This window comes from Varroa jacobsoni, unplaced genomic scaffold (assembly GCF_002532875.2).
Source record: "Varroa jacobsoni isolate VJ856 unplaced genomic scaffold, vjacob_1.0 scaffold_590, whole genome shotgun sequence".
Classification (NCBI taxonomy): domain Eukaryota; kingdom Metazoa; phylum Arthropoda; class Arachnida; order Mesostigmata; family Varroidae; genus Varroa; species Varroa jacobsoni.
The window spans coordinates 43,830-65,683 of NW_019213492.1; the positions used below are offsets into that span (position 1 = coordinate 43,830).

General features: G+C 38.9%; 1 protein-coding gene and 1 long non-coding RNA gene across 3 annotated transcripts; one reads left to right on the forward strand and one right to left on the reverse strand.

The window, feature by feature from the left end:
* The first annotated feature begins 9,480 nt into the window (after positions 1–9,480).
* LOC147753291 (uncharacterized) lies at positions 9,481–13,411 on the forward strand. 2 transcript variants are annotated; one of them, XR_015311645.1, is made up of 2 exons: positions 9,481–9,582; positions 12,879–13,411. It is a non-coding gene; the product is annotated as an uncharacterized LOC147753291 (long non-coding RNA). The 2 variants fall into 2 exon arrangements; XR_015311644.1 differs by lacking the exon at positions 9,481–9,582 and adding an exon at positions 12,493–12,582.
* Positions 13,412–17,023: 3,612 nt separating this feature from the next.
* LOC111261734 (uncharacterized) lies at positions 17,024–21,786 on the reverse strand. The gene is made up of 2 exons (XM_022835449.1): positions 20,577–21,786; positions 17,024–20,098 (listed from the first exon to the last, which is right to left on the reverse strand). The coding sequence occupies exons 1-2, from the start codon at positions 20,769–20,771 to the stop codon at positions 19,547–19,549; spliced, it is 747 nt and encodes a 248-aa protein (XP_022691184.1). The 5' UTR covers positions 20,772–21,786; the 3' UTR covers positions 17,024–19,546.
* Between the last annotated feature and the right edge of the window lie 68 nt (positions 21,787–21,854).

Genomic DNA, 21,854 nt, shown 5'->3' on the forward strand with positions numbered 1-21,854 from the left:
ACCTATACGACAATATAAGGCAATTCTGTCGGCCACCACGAAGATATTAAAATGGATGCGCAAAGGTACCATCTCTATAGATTCTGTAGGTAGGGGTTCTGTAAAGATAACTACACAAGCTCGGTTGTGAAAGTTTTGGAGTGAACTTAATAACATTACGATTATTATTATAACTTTAAACGCATGTGGAAGATATTCAAATAACTGCGTAATCCTATAATAAAAAAAAAGGAGTATCACAGCATCATGTGCAACGATGCCTAAATAAAGAATGTAGCCTAGATTATAGCCTCAGTTCTCTTCTAAGGATTCATTCCAAATGCTATTATGTTGTATTAACTTCTACGCACCTCGTCTATAAAGTTACGTGAATTTTTGTTCACCTTTTGGTTTTATTTGGTACGAGAAAGCCGGCAACTTAGTACATGATAGTGATAAAAAATGTCATAAATTAATAAAGGATAATCGAAATAATATGTGTGTTACCAGCAATCAGTTTACATAGCAGGAAACGACGCGATGGTAAAGCAGGGTACGACGATTTATAAACTTCGAAAGAAATAGCTTCGAAAGAAGTTTACAAGAATGACCGCCGCAAGGCAAACATAACCCGTTTGAAGCTTCAGATGGCATCAGCAATCTCACAACATTCAACGCCGTCATCAAGTACCGCCCGCTTAGATTCCAAGGCTAAAGATTTGGACACTAGAAAGAATAGCGGTTACAATGACTCACGTGAATCGTTAACTGATTTTAGCACGAATTAGCTAAATTTATCCTGTTTAAGGTATACGCCGCTCTAGCCTAATTTTTACCACAGTTTGTTATTTGCATAATGCAGAGTTTTCTTGCGGTGTTAGGCCTACCAACAGGCCGTCGTAGGGATCGTTAGGCCAACCCGTACATACATACAAACGATAGGAAAAGCCAAAAGCAGGTCAATCAAATTGAGAAAAAACCTTTGTAGTCAAAACTGGTTTTTAGCCGAAACAGTATGCTGAAAAAACGTCTGACTCAATTGTAAAGTTATTGTTTTTTTTTTGATATTATAGAAACCTAATTTTTAAACTTACCCATTCATTGGGTTACTTTCGCTTCTGTTCTTTATTCGTTCTAGGGTGTAGAAATAGGTTTAAGTACTGAGAAAGTACTTATAAAACTAAAACATTTAAATAAAAGCAATGATATTATAAAGCCATTATTATAATTTATGATTGCGCAATTGATGATCTAAAAGCATGATCCCTATCCTTTATTCTTAAGTTTCGATCCAGAGGTTCTGAACTTATTGAACATTCACAAGCCTCTAGGAATACTTTTAAAGTACTTTCGTTCTGCGCTAATACTAATATATTTTGCGCTGTTTAGATTTCTGTTTTACATTCCTTCAGTGACTTTCCACCTGAAGTCCGTATTTAAACGCTTGGCCTTTAGTTAATTAAAGCTGTAATAAAAATATCATAGGGAAATCAAAATAAGTTCACCCTATAAAAGGACTTCATAGACGTTACACGTGTGTATCACATACGCCTGCAATATTTGGCGTAATATAGCTTCTCCTGGTGTAGTTTTAATACAGAAGCGCATGGCCGAGGTATATTTCTAACGAACTTTTGCGTCTTATTACAGAAGCAGTCGAATCTAATCAAGTTCGATCTAAGTCTCTATCCGAGTTGAAGTACGGGCCACGAGGCATTTTAGATGAACCGGTTCGTTATGAGTTTTGAAGGATCTTCTAAGGAAGGCAAAAAACAATGACACCTCGGCCCTATTCGAGACAGTCAGCGTATTCTCGAAGTTGCATGAACTGAACCACACGTAACTTGAGTTTGGGTCCGAAAATTCAAGTGTGATGTTTCCATCATTATCCTCGGGCGAAAAAAACAAAGTGAGAAAACTCAGACCAAAAAATTGCTGACTTGATTTTAATTACCAAGCAAGTTCAAGTTCCCGTGCTTCGGAAATCCGAGGTATTTAGGCTGGGGTGCAAAAAGAAGGCTTAGAGGGGCGTCCTTTAGAAACATTGACGGAACCCAGATCCCAAAAAAACGAGAGTCGATCAAAGCGATAAGCATAGCGCTGGTCCCCAGCCTCACTCGACTCCTTCCCTGCCGCCGTTATTTGGTACACGAATTACCCCATTCAAAGACGTAGACTCATCCTCAGCTTCTTACCCGCGCGCATAGCCCACATCAGCCTCCAGCTACTATTCAGCCCATTGGTCAGTCTCCAGCTGGACCGATAGGTTCACCGGGATCAAACGGCCTCTTGGACCCGAAGTCGGGAAATCCAACTGTAAGATGGAATCTTATTTTTCCACGAGGACCCTTATTAGGTTTGTATAAACATCTACTTTCAAAGTTTTGAATCAATTATGAAATATAGCTGAACCAATAAAATCTAGATAAGGTCACGACGATAATCATTACGAATCTTATAGGAACAAAGAGCTTACCGTTTACTAATGTAAACAACCGGAACTCTGCGGGTAGCTTCACAGTGTTGACAAAGAGATTAATTTACTTTTTGTTTCCTAGGCATATACTTGCATAGTACAACATATAATGCGAACAAACTAACATATAAGTAACATATTTTTTTCTCTCTAACATTTTAATTAAGACTACCATTGTAGTATGCAGCGCTGTTTACTAAGCGCTGAAAAAAGTACCGTATTAATCGAGCATACATTAGCTCAAACAGTTTTGTTATAACACAGATTGTCATTGGTTTGTGCTGCAGTTAAATTATCGATTCTACTATCATTTCTCAAATTAAGACGAAGCTTGTTCATGCCTGATACAACAATAACCGTCATTTTTTTGAAAAAAAAACACTGAAACACAATGTATACACCAAGATTACTTATTATTTAGTTTTAGTAGTTAGATTATTTAGTTTTCTCATTAAATGGTCGTTATACAATGGCGACACATTTCTAAGGCTATAAAAGAGAATTGACGCAAGCACTGCTCGCATCCACTAAAGATCATCAAAAAAGCGAAGTCTATAAAACGATAAATTTATTTTTGTTAGACCATCGATTATGTTACCTGGGGCTGGTCTAACTCAGGGTGGCTTCAAGCCGGTTCAGTTTTAGTCGGCGACTAGACGCGTAGGACAATTTAAAAGTAACAATCTTGGGTAACTCAACTCCGAACTGGCTTGACTTACCAACTTTCCTTATTTCAGCTGAATTAGTCGGAAAATTCTTTGGGGTTTTTAATAGCAAATGATCATAGCGCTTCCCACAAAATACTTCCTAAGCAAGTTAGCTGTATGACATGTTCGACTCGTAATACATTCAAATGGGTCTTTTGGTCAAATTGCCAGTGCTTCGAGTGAATCATTATATTTTTAATTCAATTTGTGGCAAATCGTCCGATTGCCACACAAGCAAAATAGTTTTTTAGATAATTTGTTTACTTTTATGTCTTTTACACTCTCAGACCTCAGCCAAGAGCCTTCTTTTCTTTTTTGAGTCGCTTGCACCACACTTCGGATTTATGCCGCCTGCCTTCAATGGAGGCTTTGGTGGTGAATAAAATTTCAACGATAATCGGTTCAACGTCAAGCGTTGGTTAAGCGTGTTTTTTGTTTATGTTATAAGTTTGCTTTCCAATATATCGAAATAAAAACAACGTTCCAAAACGTGTACCGAGACAGAGACGTTGTAAGCGCGTATTTTAACTATTGGCTTATTTATGTTTCTCATAATGGGCTAAGCAGATCATAAACACTCTGTCTTCTAGTTTTGTTAACTTCAAATGTTGTTTTAGGGCTGTGATAGTTGTTGATTAGGTACGCCTCTACTCTAAAAAAGGACTTAAAAGAATGACCATCCCATAATGGCTTGCTAGGCTGGATATTTGCGTTTGTTTCGGCGGTAAACCTAATTACGTTGGTATAGATATATGATTGAACCTCATCGCTTTGGCTTTTAATTAGAGTGGGCCTGGTTGCCACACTGGTTTCGAGACTCACCAGGTATATGGGCTTAATATATAAGCCATGTAACTCTTTTGGTGGACTAATCCGTGTTAAGGAGAGTAGCAATCACATTACACCTTGAACAATCACTCTAATTATTGGAGATATCTGCAGAGCGCTTAATTTCCCTGCCCAAGCCAGCCTCGATATCCAATGGGTCCCTCGATCGTTCTTTGTTGTCGAAATGTTGGCATTCCTGGGCAAAACTTCAATGGAAGCTTCGATGAACTATTTACTTTACTATTTTAGTCTAATCTAGGCGATTAAAGCACGAGATCGGCTTAATTCCTTTTTCCATGTTTTATTACAATATATTACAATAACCTACAATGGTATCGTACAGGATACGAACTTTGTCGAAGTTTTTAGATTGAACAATATTAAGGCTAAAATAATTTGTATTATTTTATGAACCGATGCAATGCTAACGCCCATCCAAACTTTCATCTATAGGTCATTTTAAGGCGGTTATGTACAGTTCCTACAATAAAGAAATGAAGAGTATTCTGTAGTCTCATGCATACGTATTTCAAGGGAAGGCTGATAACAATAACGATTAAAAACGCTGTGTTATGTGGCGGTTACGGCACAGGATCAGGCGATAGGGGATTTTTTTTCTAAGAAGCCTATTTTTCGTGAAGTCCCTATAAATTAGTAACGGTGTGAACAAGTGATCAGAGTGTCATTGACGCTATAAAAAAACACCTTAAGTCTGTAGTGTCAGATACAGAATATATTTGGTATGTGAACTTTACTATTTCGTGCAATTTCATCTTATCGAACCACATTAGATTTATCACAGTATTTAATAGGTTGCAATATTACTTAATTTCTAGCATAAGGTCCGTAATGACGCGACCTAACCCGGCTAATTTTTGAATACTCGAAAAAAAAAAGGCAACCACTGACTGTGTAACATGATAATCTAAACATTAGCAATCGAATTTAAAAAATACGACTTCATCCTTTTTAAAGCAATTTTTTATTATTCTCCATAAACAAAGCAAAGTAATAACAAAAGATAATTTTATAATAATAATAATAATTTGCATTTGAGAATATATCGACTTTGACAGTCTGGTTGGAAATGCATATCTTACTGTGGTGAATCTTGCTCTCAGTTGCTTAATCATGGTGCGGGTATCAGCTTCAATCAGGAAATTCCCGTACGAGGCTTTCAACCCCAACGGAAGCTGCCAACGGATTTCACGGGTCATCCATGTTCTTCTTATAGGTGTCTTGTTTGCCCCTGCCGTTGCCGTTGCCCTGAATATCAAAGCAAATCGTACTTAATTTAATACACAGTATGCTGCTATAATTGAGCCCCGATATATGAGATAAAACAATAAGGATCCAGAGTAATGGCTGGACTCATAATATTAATACGATACTTGTCTTTACACAACTGATTCAGTTTCTATGGCACCACTTAATACACGTTTTTACATTTCTATTACGACTGATTCTACTGTTAGGGTAAATTACGGTTTCTGTAGTACAACTACACTTGTCCTAGTCTTCGTGGTTCCTTTGCGATTTCAGCAGCATTTTTTAGTTCGTTACACAAACGCTAACGACTAAGACTAAGCAAGGCACATTATAAGCTGGGTACATTTTTTTAATACATAGGAACACTTTTAAATGAAAATTATTCATGCAACAACTTTATATTTACATAACGCTTATATATACTTATATTGCGATAGCCATCGATAAGGTGACTTGAACGATTACGCCATAGCTAAGGGATGTTAGAAGAAGGATCGCAGTTTTAAGTCTCATCAACGACACGTACTACATAAGTGATGGTGCCAACAAAAAGTTTATCTATATATATATATATATATATATATATATATAATTCTCCAGATCGCATATAATTGATGGCTTGTTAGTATTCCTTTTAAATTTTCCTGAGTAGTGTTGTTCATATTTAACTTGCTTATATGACATTGCTAGAGTCAACTGCAAAACTAAAATAAAGCTCAAAATAGTTCTTATTTAGTGTTGAGTTTGTTTAGTGAGATAAAGGAGGAAAAGCGAATCCTCTCTAGCTAGAGACGGCCTTTCGCAAAACAAGATTCAGAAAGACACAGGAAAATTGCGGGCATGTCGGATTACAAACGCTATCTAGCAAACGGACAGATAGCTTAAAAACACAGCCTGAACCTGTAACTAACAAAAATGAAAAGCCATCTATTTTTCCTTTTTTTTTTTTCCGAGTGGTATAGCAATATAACGAAAACAAATAAGTAAGTAATATACTAAGATTATACAAATACAAAGAATTTATCGACGGTCGAAATTACCACTTGGAATTGCGGCTGAGTGGCGCTGGTGTATTACTGCTGCTGCTTTTAGAATAATTTAGAAATGGCTAAGAAGATCGCCTTTGACACTTTAGCTCCAAGGGCAGAAAAGATTCGGTACATAAGAAATGATTCTTCATGGTATTCGAAACAATGACGACGGTTAACTCTTTTCGTAGTTTCCTCTAACTAAGAACAATACACTGCATTAATACCCGCTAATATTTCTCACCACTATCTCACAGGATGTGCGCTTCTAGGCAATTAGCATTAGTGTTATAGTTGACTAATACGCGGATGAGCAAAAACCTGTTTCAGCCAGAATACGATATTACCCTTTTGTAATAAGGAAATTAGATCTCCTCATAATGCTGCTTAAATTATACGCGTGGGCTTAATATGAGGCGCCCGTTCTTGCCAAGCAACCCAGCTGCGCCACAAGTAGAGCAAAATGAAACTCTATGTTACACTCTTTGGGCACCTGAAGTTCGAGCCAAATTTTTTGTCTATCCATTCCCTTTTGTAAAAGATTCTCAGTTCCTTTTTATAGATGAGTTATTATATTTTTGTGGTTAAATACCTTCATAATGAGCTTTTTTTTAATTTGTTAATTGTCTAGGTGGGAATTGTTAAAATATATAATTGGCGGATTTGGAAAGCTGTACAATTGATTCAGATGTACAGTTTAGCTACTATGTTTTATTCTTATAATATAATTAGACTATTTTTTTTTTTGCTAGATCATTACCAAACGACTTATTATTATACAGTAGATTGAATCTATTTTTAAATTACCAAAATCACCACACTGTCGCGTTGTGTAATGTTTTAGATTAAACGATCTAGGATACTTCTTCGTTTCCTTGATTGCTTGACGGTAATTTGTGGAGTAGCATCGTAAACCAACTTTTCGAGACACTATATTTCATGACCCAAACTAAATCCAGTCGTTCAGTAACATAGGGCGGCTCTTATATCGGTTATCCAACGACATTTACCTAAATTAATTTCAAGCTGAGAGGATCATGTGTGAGACAAGATCAAATACGATTACTTAAGGAGTCGAGGAGATCGTTCTTTTACCAAAACGATCTTGTTGCCATTTCTGTACTGACCGTTTCATTAATGTTATCGCCAAAACGCAGTGGGTATGCTCAGATCTCCAAACCCAACTATTTTAAGAAACCAGAGTGGAAAACTTGGGAAGCTTTTGATTTGGGCGCACTACAGTTAAATATATTAGAGGTAAATGGTACTGACTGAAGAACCAGATACGGTAATTTCAACAATACGTGGTATCTAAAAGCCTATTATTATTATTATTTTATTCCATTATTATTATTTTATGTCTTTCACATATCAGGTTTTCATGTACGTCTTAGTAAGTGCTCTACCGTTTCTACCTAGTTCTTCGATGCAAACATTAGAGTACCTGTTGCTTTTCTAATGAACGATGTCTATATAGATAAACCACTTCTTTGATATAGGCGTATTATATATATATATATATATATATCAGCTACATTGGTTTGGTTTGTTTTATTTTGTAACTCATTTCATAGGAAGCGCTTATGGTGGACTTGTAGTATTTTAGTTCGCTTTTATGTGCTCACGAACACTTCAGGGCTTCACCTCTTTCATCCACAGGTTTCTCCGCCATTTCAACCAGTTGTTTATCCAGCGATATTCTTACTCACATTTAAATACTGCTTTGTCAGTTAAGATTTATTGCAGTTTCGGGGCTGGACTGGCACCATAGTGCATTGCTTTTCACGTTAATCTACACGAGGGTTTTGAATTGCCTAATATGACATAATGCGTTTAGCGAAAAGTTTTATGTCTATTTATTGTGCTACTATTTATTATCTTTTTATGCTAAGATAATGTGCTCGCTAACACCCCCAAACAATGGATCATAACTCCGCACTGGAAATTCAGGAGAAAAAGAGTTACACCTATGGAAAGGTGTGCGCAGAGATAGGGTTATCAGTGATTTTCTTGTTCGTCGCAAGTCAGCACGACGTCGCCCAATACTTGCTTCCCCTTTTCTGTCAGCGATTTGCCCTTTTAGTCGGTTCTAGCTGGTTCTCCTTCTACCGCACGCATCGCATTAGCCCCTGGTCGTGTACTTACTTCAGTGGCCTCAAAAAGTAGTCGCCCGTACCATATTATTTCCGAGGGAAATTTTCATGTGGAAGATGCAAAACTGTCCGGATAAGATCTTCACTTCGCGCTTCGATTGCATCAAGTAAAAGGTCCACAGACATGCTTTTATGAATAGTACGCATAGGTGCATGAAGATAACGTGTCGGCCACTGATTGCCGCCATCATCATCCGCATCATGGTTCCACAAAGTGGTGCTGATTTTCGTGGAGTCCAGTAAATAATACGTCTGTGTCTAAATATGTTTCCTTTGAGATTCCACCGTGCACCAAATCTGGTCAAGGCCACATGACGACGTATTGTACTACCGCGGAAAGTTATCCTCAGTAAGCTAGCAATATAAATATTTGTCTAGAAATACGTTGTGTGCATAAAACAAATGTTGGTAGCAGCTGTGGCTGCAAAAGCACTGGAAAATGAAACCCTATTTTTTTTTTTTTATTTCTCTTAGAGTTATAAAAATTGTTTCGATCCGTTCGATATCAAATTTGATTTTTGCTGTTGTAGTACTTTGCAGTGCCTTTTTCGACCCACTGACCGCGCGGAGGCTAATGCCCTCGGTTGACATTGAGGCGGAAACAGCTTTTGCAGAATCGAATAAGATTGACACTATTTTTATGCATCATCTTTCTTCTTCTTCAATGCGACTTCTTTCGAATAGATCGCAATAGAATTTACAAAGAGGAGCATGATAGCGAAGCATGCAATGTCCTGTGCTTTCAGATCCTCCTCAGATGTCCTGTGCTTAGTCAAGTTACCATTATTATTAGTTGATTCCTTTTTCTAATATTCACAATTTTTTACACGCATATAATGAAACTTCTGCTTGCAGTATCGACTTTTGTGGCTTTCCAGCTGTTTGCACATAGGTGTCATCAATATATACGCTAAAGATCATGCATGTACGACACAGTTAGACAATAGTGCATCAAACCTGTGATAGCGCGCGTTTTCCCGGCTCTACGTTCAATGATCCCGTGACTCAGCCATGTTTAGTTAACGGCACTGTTTCTTTGCCCCGCTTAGGTTCAAACGGTACAACCAATGAGAGAAAAAAACACACGCGGTGCTTGGAAAGTTATTGTTAACGTGGGGACCCCATTCAATCGAAGCTTGCACGTAAGTATTTTTTCAAAACAAACTTATTCATTTCACTGATTTTGGGAGTTTGGTGTTTTATATCTAAATATACTGTGGACGAACGAATGTGGACGGAAAAATTCTCTAGCCTTGAATAAATAGGCAGACCAAATGTTTGCATCGTCCTAGCCAATGGCAAACAGCAAATATTTCAAGATCATCTTTTCTGATGCTGTTCTCGAGTGAACTAGGACTCTACCAATTCGATAGAATAGTACCTACTTCGTTTGTGTCGAGCAGAAGTTCCAGCGCTGCGTGTGATCACATAGACATAAAACAGCGATCTCGGTGTGCGCAAAAAGAAACCTGAGGAGGGTTTACATGTTGATACCTTTCAATTGCCAGTCGCATGCGCTTGCCTCGTCGATTAGACAATGCATCATCATCGTGACGACCGTTGAACGAACCAGACATAATTTTCGGCGCGATAGGAAAACTAAAGCATAGTATCACAATCATCAACATCCAAAATTCCCACTAAAAGATCCACATAATTACTGCTTAGATTCTAATTACAGATATTTAAATGGCTTTCCTATTGCTTTGCCATAGGGGTTGCATATATAATGTTATCGTAATGTGAAATTAACTAACAGAACTGTGAATTTCCTTCCTGGAGGAAACAAATCAGTGTTTTTTTTTAGTAAACTCCGAAAGCAACTTACTTCTCTGTTAGCCGCATCAACTGGCCTGTTTACGCTTACTTGCAAAAATGGTTACGCAACTATCGAAGCTGATCGTGAAGTTTTTGTGAACAATTTTTTTTAGTAGCAGATTGATTCATCTTATCTTGCAGAATTTATCATGAAAGTATGATAGAGGAACGCTCGTAGATTGCGCATACACACATACACGTTTTCATATGTTTTTTTTTTCTAATCCTCTTCGAGTCTGTTTCTTATTCTTCTTACTACTTAGGCAAACTCCGTTTAACTCCGCTTTAATTTGAAGTATGAATATAACACAAGGGAGATAAATTCATAACAGAATATTTAAATTCTTTGTAACATTTTGTTTTGCAAAAATGTATTAAATATCTTTTCATCAGAAAAACAGTTTATTGAGCTCAGTACGAGCGTGCAAACAATGACACAAAGGCGTGAGCTTCACTGGGCGCTCACTTCAAATTCTGCACTTGAATCTGTGGCCCATCCCTGTAATGGCGAAAACTAGTACCAAAGGTCACCGCGAGTTTGTACCCCCTATACTTTCAATTACAGTGTTAGCTAAAAAATATTGAAGCTAGCCACGTTGAAACGTCTTGCTCATTGCTAATGTTACAGGGAAGCACTAAACATATATGTATATAAATAAGTCACACATGCACAAGCATTGATTTTACACACAAGTAAACTTAAAATTGATCTAAGGTATATTAATTGATGGATGTCCATTGTGCAGCAGCAGCAGACCCGCTAGGCAGGCCAATAACCTGTTTTAAACTAACATCTCATTTCGGCCAACATCTCAGCGACGATCGTAGTCCAGTTGGTCGGTTCGACGGCATTCGAGCAGACGTTCAGCTAACGTCAGTGGAACACGTGTGAAGCGAAAACAGACTCCATTGTGAGACAGGCGTAATAGGTTCTATCAGCAATAATACACATAGTGAACACACAATAACTTCAAAGTAAGCGGAGAATGAGACAGCTGCAAGGACACTTACATGGCAAATGTGTGACAATGAGGTCAAGCGTCCTCTTGAAGCTTGCGTGGTAATGCCCAAAAAACACTTTAGAACCTAAAATTCTTAGGCATTCGAGGCAAAGGATAGCCTAAAAGAAAAAAGGTTCTATTTCGCAAGACACTGACCTCATTACTGTACGTTTTTTCTTTCATAAAAAAACTGGAGGTGTCCTAAAATCCCCCTTTTTCATTGAGAGACGTTGTCTATTTATTAAGCTTCAACATTCCAAGAAGAGGATATCTTTTGTTTCTCACGAAAATATACATCTTGCCTTAGATAATGTTTATAATCTAGCATCATAGAGAAATATAGATTCATCTTTGTAACTTAAATTGTGGCTCTAAAATGGCCGTTCAGTTTATTCTGTCGTATACCGGGCTCAGAAGTAACACAAGCTTTGCTATTTGAACTATGTGGTGGCTGTCAACTGCCATAGGAGTGACAATTGTTGCTTGTGAGTGAACATTTCGTAAAATCACTGTACAACTTTTTTATTTTACTCGTTGGAAACATCTTTCAGAAATAGACGCAGCAAAAAAATTTCAGGAAAAAGTTCCTCCTGTTTCCTAGCTAAGTTTGTCTATGTCTTAAGTTCATCAGTACCGTCTTTTCAAAGCAGAGTCATTTCTAGAAGGTGAAAGTTTAACGTAAATGCGTAAAAGAAATTAACGAAGTTTACACGTTGAACGTTGCCACCTTAGTGATTTACCGTTCTAGAAACTCTGAAAGGCTCATTTGACAGAAAGTAAAGCTTCGTTTCTCAATACAATAACTAAAATCAAAAAGATAAGTGACCAACTTCTGCTATCAGAAGAGCAATTTTAGTCTTAAGCTTTGTTATAAAATTATCAGTCAGATGTCTGTTAGCTAAGTTTGATGAGTCCGCAGATGTATGTACAAAACATATGCGCAGTTAAGAGCGGTTAAAGATCGTGTTATTTGGAATATGGTGCTCGCATTGTGTTACGTGACACACAATGACAACCTGAGTGTACCTAATAAACAGAGCTAAAATTAGAGATCTTTGTTTATCGTCCTAATTGCAATAGCGTGAACCTTATTCCTTTGATTAGCTACTATCTAGAAATGTATATACAATTGACTCGTATCTTTGTCTAAGAAACAGTACACAGGTGGTCTGTTATATATCCTCTATGAGACTAGAAATATATTAAGAGAGGGCGTAAATTGGCAGTGTCGTATATAATATAAGGTGCAGGATTTCTTGCACCATCGGCAGCCGTCTCCTAGGGTATAACAGGCGTTGTTTTCCCACTGTCCTTTTTAGTGAGGTTGGTCTTTTTCCTGCTAGCCCAAATTTTGGATCAATGTCACTCATTTCTAATTTTTATTCACGGATGAACTGATTGTGTTGAACTTCTACAGCTCTTAACTCAAACTTTCCACTTCATCAACGATCAGTGGCGTGCCACAGAGCAATTAGACCAGCCTGTTTCTCGCCGAAACTTCGTTGAGACTAGCCCAGAAATCCTAAAAAAAATCCGGATGTACTTTGCCAAGTATGCGCTGGGGGTTTCAATAGCAGTAAGATCATTCCATACTAACGGTAATTTATACGACGCACAAGGTGTGGCTTTCAGATCGGAAAAGGCTAACCTTGCTTCAAGCAATAGCTTTCCCGGATCATCGTGCGTCATTGCTGCTATTACCAAGTCTGCATTCTCAGAGATGTGGTCGTCGAAAGCGCGTCCGCTCAGCGTTAGCGTAATTCTCAAATAGCCGAAGTAATTAAGGCACCAGAGACGGCCGGACTGGGCTCCACCGAACCGACCTTCTTGAGAGTTTCATCGCAACGGACCTTCGCAAGTTAACATGAATCAGTAATATAGCGTTTAAAAAAAGCTAAAGCCTGATCGAGAAGATGACATCAGTTAGCGGCCCACAAAACGAGATATGCAATCCTACGGGTAGATGTCGATTCGCATGTGCTTGTTTGAAAACGTTCGTTCGCTTAAGTCACCTCTGACATGCTTGTCGACAAAGAAGATCACATGTGGACCTTGACCCCTTTATTGAAATATATATTTCTTTCTCTAATGCAACAGGCCTACTATGTGTAGTTCAGGCTTTAATAAATAACTATTCTTAACTTGTTTAGAATGCGGCTTTGGCTTGTCGCACGTTCGACATTTGACAGACACCCGAGAGACTGTAAGGCATCAAATAACCTTAATAGGATATGTGCGTTTAAGGTGACCTTAGCAGACGTCTCAGACCGGACAGCCAACAAGCAGTGTAAAAAAGACATGCCATGAACTAATCTAAGCCCTTTTATGGCTTTCAACGGAGAATCGAAGTATGCCGTAGGCCTTCGTTTAAATGGTGCCCTTGGTAGTATGTGACGATTTTAGATCCGGCGTACACAATATACTGAAAGTAGTAACTCAGAATCAGAGTCGGGTTGAAAAAAGACGCGTCCGAAGTTCAGTAAAGCAAACGATAGTGCATAGCCAGCTGCCTTTTCGTTGAATAAGAAATAATGATTACTTAATACTAACGAATGAAATATGAAATTGATATATTTTAAATCCTTATTTTAATCAAAAACAAGTAATTCACACCAAACTAAACTATGCTTATGAACCCAGTGGCAGAACCTAATAAGAAAATATGCCTAATAAGTTTCTATGTTTGTATTAAGACTCTTCGAAAATCTGAACAACGAAGTGGTGTTACAAAGCAATCTAGAGCTGCTGGAAAAAAGTTATCGAATATTGATCATTGTGAAAACAAAGGAATGGAAAGCTACAGCTAATTGTCGTATGTCCATACGTATAAAGACTGTAATTCCTATCGATCTGAACAAAATCAATGGCTTCAAAAGAAGAGAAGCTAGCCTTTCGGGACAAGTGCGAAGAACACCTTAAGGATGCGATTGCAATACGCAATGTTTTAAATGAACAACTTGAGACTGCAGAAAGGCTAAAGTACATTACTGCAGAAGCGGCGCTGGAGACATCGATATGGTATAAATATTGGCAGGACCAATACGACAGTTTGAGCGAACAAATTAGCCTGAACCCGGGCAACAAAAGCTTGACGGTGGCTCTAGATGAAGCTACGTCCCGCTTGGCTCAATGGGGAGTCGAAAATTCTGAAGCAGCTAACGAAGCTATGTTAGCGGCAAAAGAAGTCGATATCCTGCGAACTAAATCAGCTGGCTTGGAAAGGGTAATCGACCAACTAAACAAGGACACTGGGAGGACAGGAATTTTGTGGTCGATATTTAAAAAGAAGCAGGAGGTCCTGCCTACACCCTGGGATGTGCGTCCACGCGATTACCATCCTGAGAGTCGTAATGAAGCGGATATGCTCTCGATGTCATCCGAGGCTGTTCCGGCGAAGAGTGCGATGATGCCTGCTGTTATACATGGACTAGAGGGATGGCATCCACATTTCGGGTCGGCGTTTTCTTTAGCAACTAATGCTATGACAAAGACATTAGCGACATTCGTTTCTAACATGATTCAAGGAACACTGGCAGGAGCCCACAATCCGCACGTCTATCCGTTCTTTATGCGTAATTCTAATTACCATTGTCAGGATAGCAGGCTCTCGCATAGCCAACCGCCCGCTGACGGTCGCTACACACGTGGTCCATATCCACATATGTATGGTCAACGTCCCTCCTGCTATCAAGTGTGTAGCCATATTCAGTGTCAATGTGCTGCTAATCAGGGATCTGCACAGTATATGAATCACACATTGATGTAACTAGAAATTTAACCGCTAGTGGCCGAGTACACACTTGGTCATCGTCCTTGATCATCAAATCCGCTAGCTTTATCGGCGTATGGAGGATCACGCCTGAGTATAATCCACCGCTGAAGGGGCCAGCACAATTCTCCAGGTACAATGCCGGATTACATGAGCAATGCATGTAAATGAGCCGTACGAGGAAATGAGTCCTCACAAAATGTATCTATCACAAGTAAAAGCGTGTAACTTGTCGTGCGACAACTTGGTAGCAAATATATAAAGAGGGCAAAGCACGCCAATTACTAAGATGTCTATGTACTACTTAGAATTGCGTATACATTGCGCAGATCGTTTCAATACTGTCGTCTCTATTTGAAAATTTCTATTCCGGGAATGTAGAACACAGTATTAGTTTAGCGGTTTCAGTATGACATACCGAAAGGCAGACAGGAAATGTCGAAACTAAGGAGCCATCAACTAATGAATTGTTTGTTATTCAACGTACGGCGCTAGTAGTAAAAAACTGATAGCTAAGTACTTTGAAGACATTAACACTAGTAATAGCTCAGCTCTAAAATTACGAAGTGCTTTGCCGGCGTATCTAATAGATGTTTGCGGTATGCTTATTTTTAAAACAATACTCGTATCTAATTATGTGCAGGTCTCCGATGGGTTGTATAAAAAAACTGCTACAAAATCGTTTTTTCTTCAGGAATCTTCTATAGTAGATAGCTAGATAGGCAGGAAATTATTGATATCCACTTTTGAGCTGCGCAGGTCAGTAATAATCGATCTAGGGTTTAGAAAGTGTTCAGTCAGCGCCTAGGCGCTTCTCGTTAACAGCTGGAATTGGACATGTCTGTTACTCCATATACGAATAAGACCCTCGAATCTTCGAGTATCCGTTCTTCACTTCCTATAAGGCGTGGCAAAACTATTATACGAATATATTAAATATAAACAAAGCGCTGTATTTTATCTAGCGGTAGTTCAACGGGCAAATGCGCAACCATTATGTATGTTTGTTGCACGTTTATCGCAAGCCGTTGTAGTCATAATTGTGCCGCTTCTTTGCGTCCTGTAGGTGTCACAAACCGCAGACAAACTTCCTCCCAAGACGTATTAGAGCAGCGCGCTATAATGTTCCAAATGCAAGAGAGGTAAACAAACGTTTGTGTCCGGATTGTTCTAAGCTTCGTTCAATTCACGGTTAGATGCAGGGATTAGAGCTTCAATCGTCGTGTCCTTCCGAACTATTTTCGGTACCATGGAAAAATACGACCATCGCCCTAACGCAAGCCCTACGGTGCTCTATGCAAAGAACACTCGCAGTGGCCGCACAAGTCACGGCTGGTGTAACGCACATGTTTTCTGTAGTCTGTTTGAGTTTCGGCAAACGCTTGTCGCGTGCTTAAACTGGCCATTGATGATTTCAGTTTTATCATCCGAGCGACACCGCACGCAGTGCTGGATTAACCGAATAGTACTTGTAACCCCAGGACAAAATGGTGTAAATGGGATAGCTTTTTTTGGTTTTATATTTGGAGGTTTCATTGGTTCAACGAGATTACTTGTCGCATGCACGTGTTTAGGTCCTTACCTAGGTTGTCCATGGCCTAAACAGACAGCGAACTAATTAACCAGAACTCGACAAAAGCGCTGCGGAATCGGAGCCCTGGAGACCGTTTCGGTCGTGTTTGATGGTTAAAGGGCGTACGGTTTTTTTAACTTATTTTTATAGTAGCAGACGTAGCAGAAAATGCTTTGCACTATTAAACATGGACTAGAAAACAGCGAAAATATGCTATGTACATACGTGAGTAGAAAGAATAGGTTCTGCTTCCCGAAGACACAATGATTTGACGTACGCTATGCCACAACTAACTCGGAAGTAGTACGTATTACGCAGTGTCTTCGCGCCGGCCCTAACGTAAAAAAATAGATTCCTTAAAAGTCATTGTCAGCTAGAAGCGCGTAGCTACTCGAGGCCAATGCCAGTAAAGACACGGGCTGTTGTCGTGGCTTCTTAACTGTCGTTTATTACTTTTAATGATGAGGGAACTATGTACAATATGCTTATGTACAGTTTCACACGTACCTGCGTTAGATTTATTCGTAGATCTATTATCTCAGCCAATCGCAATTTGAGCAATTTTTGCTCAAATTTTATTATCTATGACAAATTAGAATATGTCATTTGTTTATTGCAGATACCATTATTTGCATACGGATAAAATGGCTACCTCTTTCTGAATATGCTATATGTACACATGCATCTGGCTTAAAAATAAATTAGCACAATTTCCATCTATTTACATATCTATCTTAACTGCAAAAAAATCTCAACGTTAGAGCAGGGTAGGACACCAATTTCTGATTATTGCAGGTACATTAAATACACTAACGTTAATATGACGATTACCTTATTTTTTCGACGTGCGTAAATGTTGTTCTTGTAAGCTACTTTACAGTCTTAATCCCTTAACGGTATATTCGGCGAGATCAGTTGGTGATTTCTTCAACGCTTAGATTGGAGTCGTTTCTGAATTAGCTATGCCGTCCCAAGAGTAAAAATTATTGAAAATTGATAAATACTTGCAGTGTACGGTAGGTCCACTGGGAAAAGAACCTCAAATCACCAACAAACAGCGTCGAACACCAGTTGTTACATGAACCTATACGAGATACGAATATATACATATTTTTATCCTCGATTATAGCTGAAAATTCAATTCAGAAGGCCAATATTGTCGAGTAGTCCAAAACAACCAATCCGCTTTGTGACAGTAATAAACGAGGATCAGATGCATTTTACGCTAACAATTAAGATCACGCGCTTTGTCGTGAAATAGTTTAGGCAAGCCAGCTAAATGAACACCTCAGTAGGCTAGAGTACTACAGTTCCATTTCTGAAAATAGCGGCACGTAATATCATCAGCGGGCACAACAAAACGTAAATTTTAAAAACACAGAAAACAAAGTATAATATCGGTGCACTAAAACGCCACGGAGTAAACAACAACGAATTACTATAGATTTTAACTACGGAGCAGCTGTAAATATGAAACGCCATTCTAAATGCACGATCGAACCAAAACTCCGTATCAACACTCTGGTGACAATGTTTAAAAGGTAAACAAATACGTTTAGGGTAACGTGTATAAAAGCAGGTCGTACATTTTTTAACTTTGGTAATAAAAATCTTCGCAGACTTTATCGATGCATATATGTATTTATGATCAGTTCACTGATGGAAAAATGGCAGCAGAGTCAAGCCCAACATACGGTTGATAAACGTAATTTAAATTTAAGGTCCTCAATGGGCTATTCAGTTTCAACGGAGTTATGTGAACAACATCTGTGCTGACAGACGGTAGTCTCTGCCACAGGAAAATAGTAGCCTACCTTAGTTCTTTTTGCTTTTACAGAGACACGGTGGCAGTTACCCCGTAAACGGCAAGAACTATGGCAAATAGGTCAGACAGTTAGGTGTATATATAGGTAGATAAAGCACATTTCTTCCAGATCTCTCTTCCTTTGACTGACATAGTGTAATGGCATAGAAGATGATCTAGTATTTATCTTGGTCACGAGTGCTGCGGCTTTGAGAACCACCGAACTTTCAAAGCCAACCTCACACCTCATGCGATCACCCCCAAAAATTATCTTTCAAAAATTCTATATATATCTATAGATATAGATCATCGGGCGTAGATATGTGAATGGTCTCGAATTTTAGCTTCTGAAATTTGCACAATGAGCGACTGAATACAAGTATCCACCTTCCAGCTAAACAAATACATACATCGCAGAGTCCAAGTGTGAAATTATAGTTTCTGACGCAGCGACTATTTAGAATTTAAAGTAAGTTGTGCTGATGGTTTTCTCTATTTGATACTTAATACACAGTTATATAAGAAATTTCCTTGTGTCCGTGTTTCAAATAATTCAAACAACACCCAAATAGAATAGCCAAAAAGGGTTCGATGCTCTCGTAAGTGTCCATAGACGCATACTTTGAACTGAAGTATTAGACCTACGTTTGTTTTTTGTACAGAGTGTGAGGGCCGATGTCTTCATAAATCAGAAGCCTCTCAATCATTAAGTAATTGTACAAAGAATAATGAAACCAAAATGTACTATGATGGAACATACTTATGAGATCAAAGAAGGGTCAGCAGTCGGCGTCAAGTCGTAGGATCACTTAGTGCATTATGTATGGGCAGATGTTCAACGTTAAGCGTTTAAGCCGATAAATAACATAACGACGTATTGTATATTTCTTATGAAAGCAACTATTTTAGCCAAACGCGACTCTTTTGATCATTCTTGCATGCAGCATCGAGCAGTAAACAGTTTTCTTTGTCATTACGTCTTCGAAGAATTTCATTTGTGTTTGGCTTAAATCTTCTTTTATTTTTTTTTGTTCTTCGTATCTTATGCTGTTGACTTAATTCGACGACGCCGTCGTGTTGCTGTTATGCGGGTATATTAAAGGCCATAGCCATTCTTTAAAGGAACAGCTCTGTGTGCGTTCTACAGGTCATCTGGATCCTGTAAAGATGCAGAATCTGCATGGGCAAGAGACCGAACTGAATAAGTTCTTGCATCCACGGAAGGCGATGGGGTCGTCGAAATTTGTTGAGAAGGACCAAGAGCCGAAGCACTGGCTAGTGACGTGGAGACCCTTCTTACTGAACTCAAAATCTCTCCCGTACAGGTGAGCACAGAAACGGCAGATGGAACACTTGGCACTGTTAGAGAGGCTGATGAAGATGCTAAAGCTGAAGCGGATGACGTGGCGACGGCAGTCGCACCAAACGATGACGGTGAGGAGTGGATATGGGACGACGTCGCATTGCCACTTGTTGCATTCTGCGAGTCCTGACCGAGCTGCTGGAAGATGGCAATTGTAGCGCCTCCCAGCTGAGCACCTGAGATGTTGCCGTGTAGAAGAAGATTTACTTCGTCCTCAGGCAAGCCGTGCTTCTTGGTCATATGGATTTTTATGTTACCCTTTTGTGTAGTGCGGTAGTCACATACGGAGCACGCAAACGGCTTGTAGCCGGTGTGGATACGTGTGTGGACCTGAAAATAACCGTAGGCACGATGGATAATGAAGTTAATAGAAGGAGCTTGCAACTTAAGGGTCGGAAGGCATACCAGAATACATACAATTACATAGACAAGCCATATAAATGTCGCGGGTAGTAGGCCCGCAGTGGACGCACCAGAACCACGGAAAAGTATCGGCAAGGATCACAATTATATAGATCCACAAAAGTCAACTTGTAAATAATTACGCACCCTCCGACAGAAACAAATGTTCTTTTTAACAAATAACTGGTTAGACAGGTATTGTGCTAAAGCCAATCTGACAGACATAAGGCACAAACAATTTCTAGCGCTGTACGAGATCGATTGTTTAACATTCAAACCTAGTTTTTTAATATGCTATCTATGTTTAATATTATATACATAAAAACTGGATTCCGGCACCATATGCGATCCTATATAGTATGTAGGTAAATGTTTTGCGACTAACACATATCGGTCGAACACAAACCTTCATATGTGAGTTGAAGCGGGCGCGGAAACCACAGACAAGACACTCAAATGGCCTTGATGGGTCATTTACGGTTCGGATTAATGCATCACATGGATCGCCTGAGGACAATGATGATGCATCAGCACCCGAACCTCGTAGCGTCCCTGTGATGCTACAGCCACCGGCAAGCGTTGCTGTCACTGAAAACGACATTGTATCGGCGCCAGCCAAGGACGACTAGTCAGTAACGGCTTTCCAAGTCAGCCACAAACAAAAACAAACAGCACCTTAAGCTCAATATTAGTTAGTTCGGTACGCTCTAGGTAGGTCTCGACAGGCTATGAGACAGTTTGAAAGATGCACGACCTTCTGTTGTATAATAGAGTCATACTGAAATGAGAGACAATCGCGAGAACTCGCTCCTCTTTTATATCTCTTACAATGTAAACCAATTAGTAGTTAGCTCAGTTAATTTACCGTATGCGCATTAACGTTTTCTAATTTTTATTTCGTAGATAGATAAATCAACACACATTGTCAGGCGGTTACTGTTGACGAAAAGTTACCAGTTGATTCTGTAGCCGTCAGTTAGATCGGAAGCTGTGGTCCAGATAGCTTATCCTTCCTACTTGACTCCTGCTTCTGCAAGTAATGATTCAACGAAAAAGATCATGATAAATAGTAAAGCCCTGCTGCGCAATAAATAAATACAAAGAGCCCGTTATATCGTGTAGCCGTTGACAATAGAGATGAGGTGGCTTGACCCGCCGAAGGTTTTATCTGAAAGAAAAAACTGGTAAGGACTAATGGTATGTGACCACTATCTATTAGCTTTAACTGGTGCATGTATGAAATCTGCCTTGGATTTAGTCGGTTTGTTGTAAAAATTCTATTCTGGTATTGTCGTTTTCTGGAGTAGAAAATTCTAGAAAAAGCACCCATATATATACATCTCACATATGAAGACATATCAAAAATGGGTAAATGAGTTCAATGAACTGAGTCTTTGCATATCGACGTTATGACTTCAAATATTTAAAATACGAGATAATTATACATCAGTGGTCTGCGATTAATCTGTACTACACATTACTTTCAAGGTGACTATGCGTTTGGAGTGAAGCAACCGAAAATTGCCAGTAGCAATTATGTTGCCATCAATATTCATTCCTTAAATAATGATATAAAATACCCATCTGCCCATCATAATCCCTAAACCTATTAAGCGGTCACTATCCGTAAGTAACACAGAAACATATCTTAAACACTGGCTAATTAGATATTTACAATTGAAAA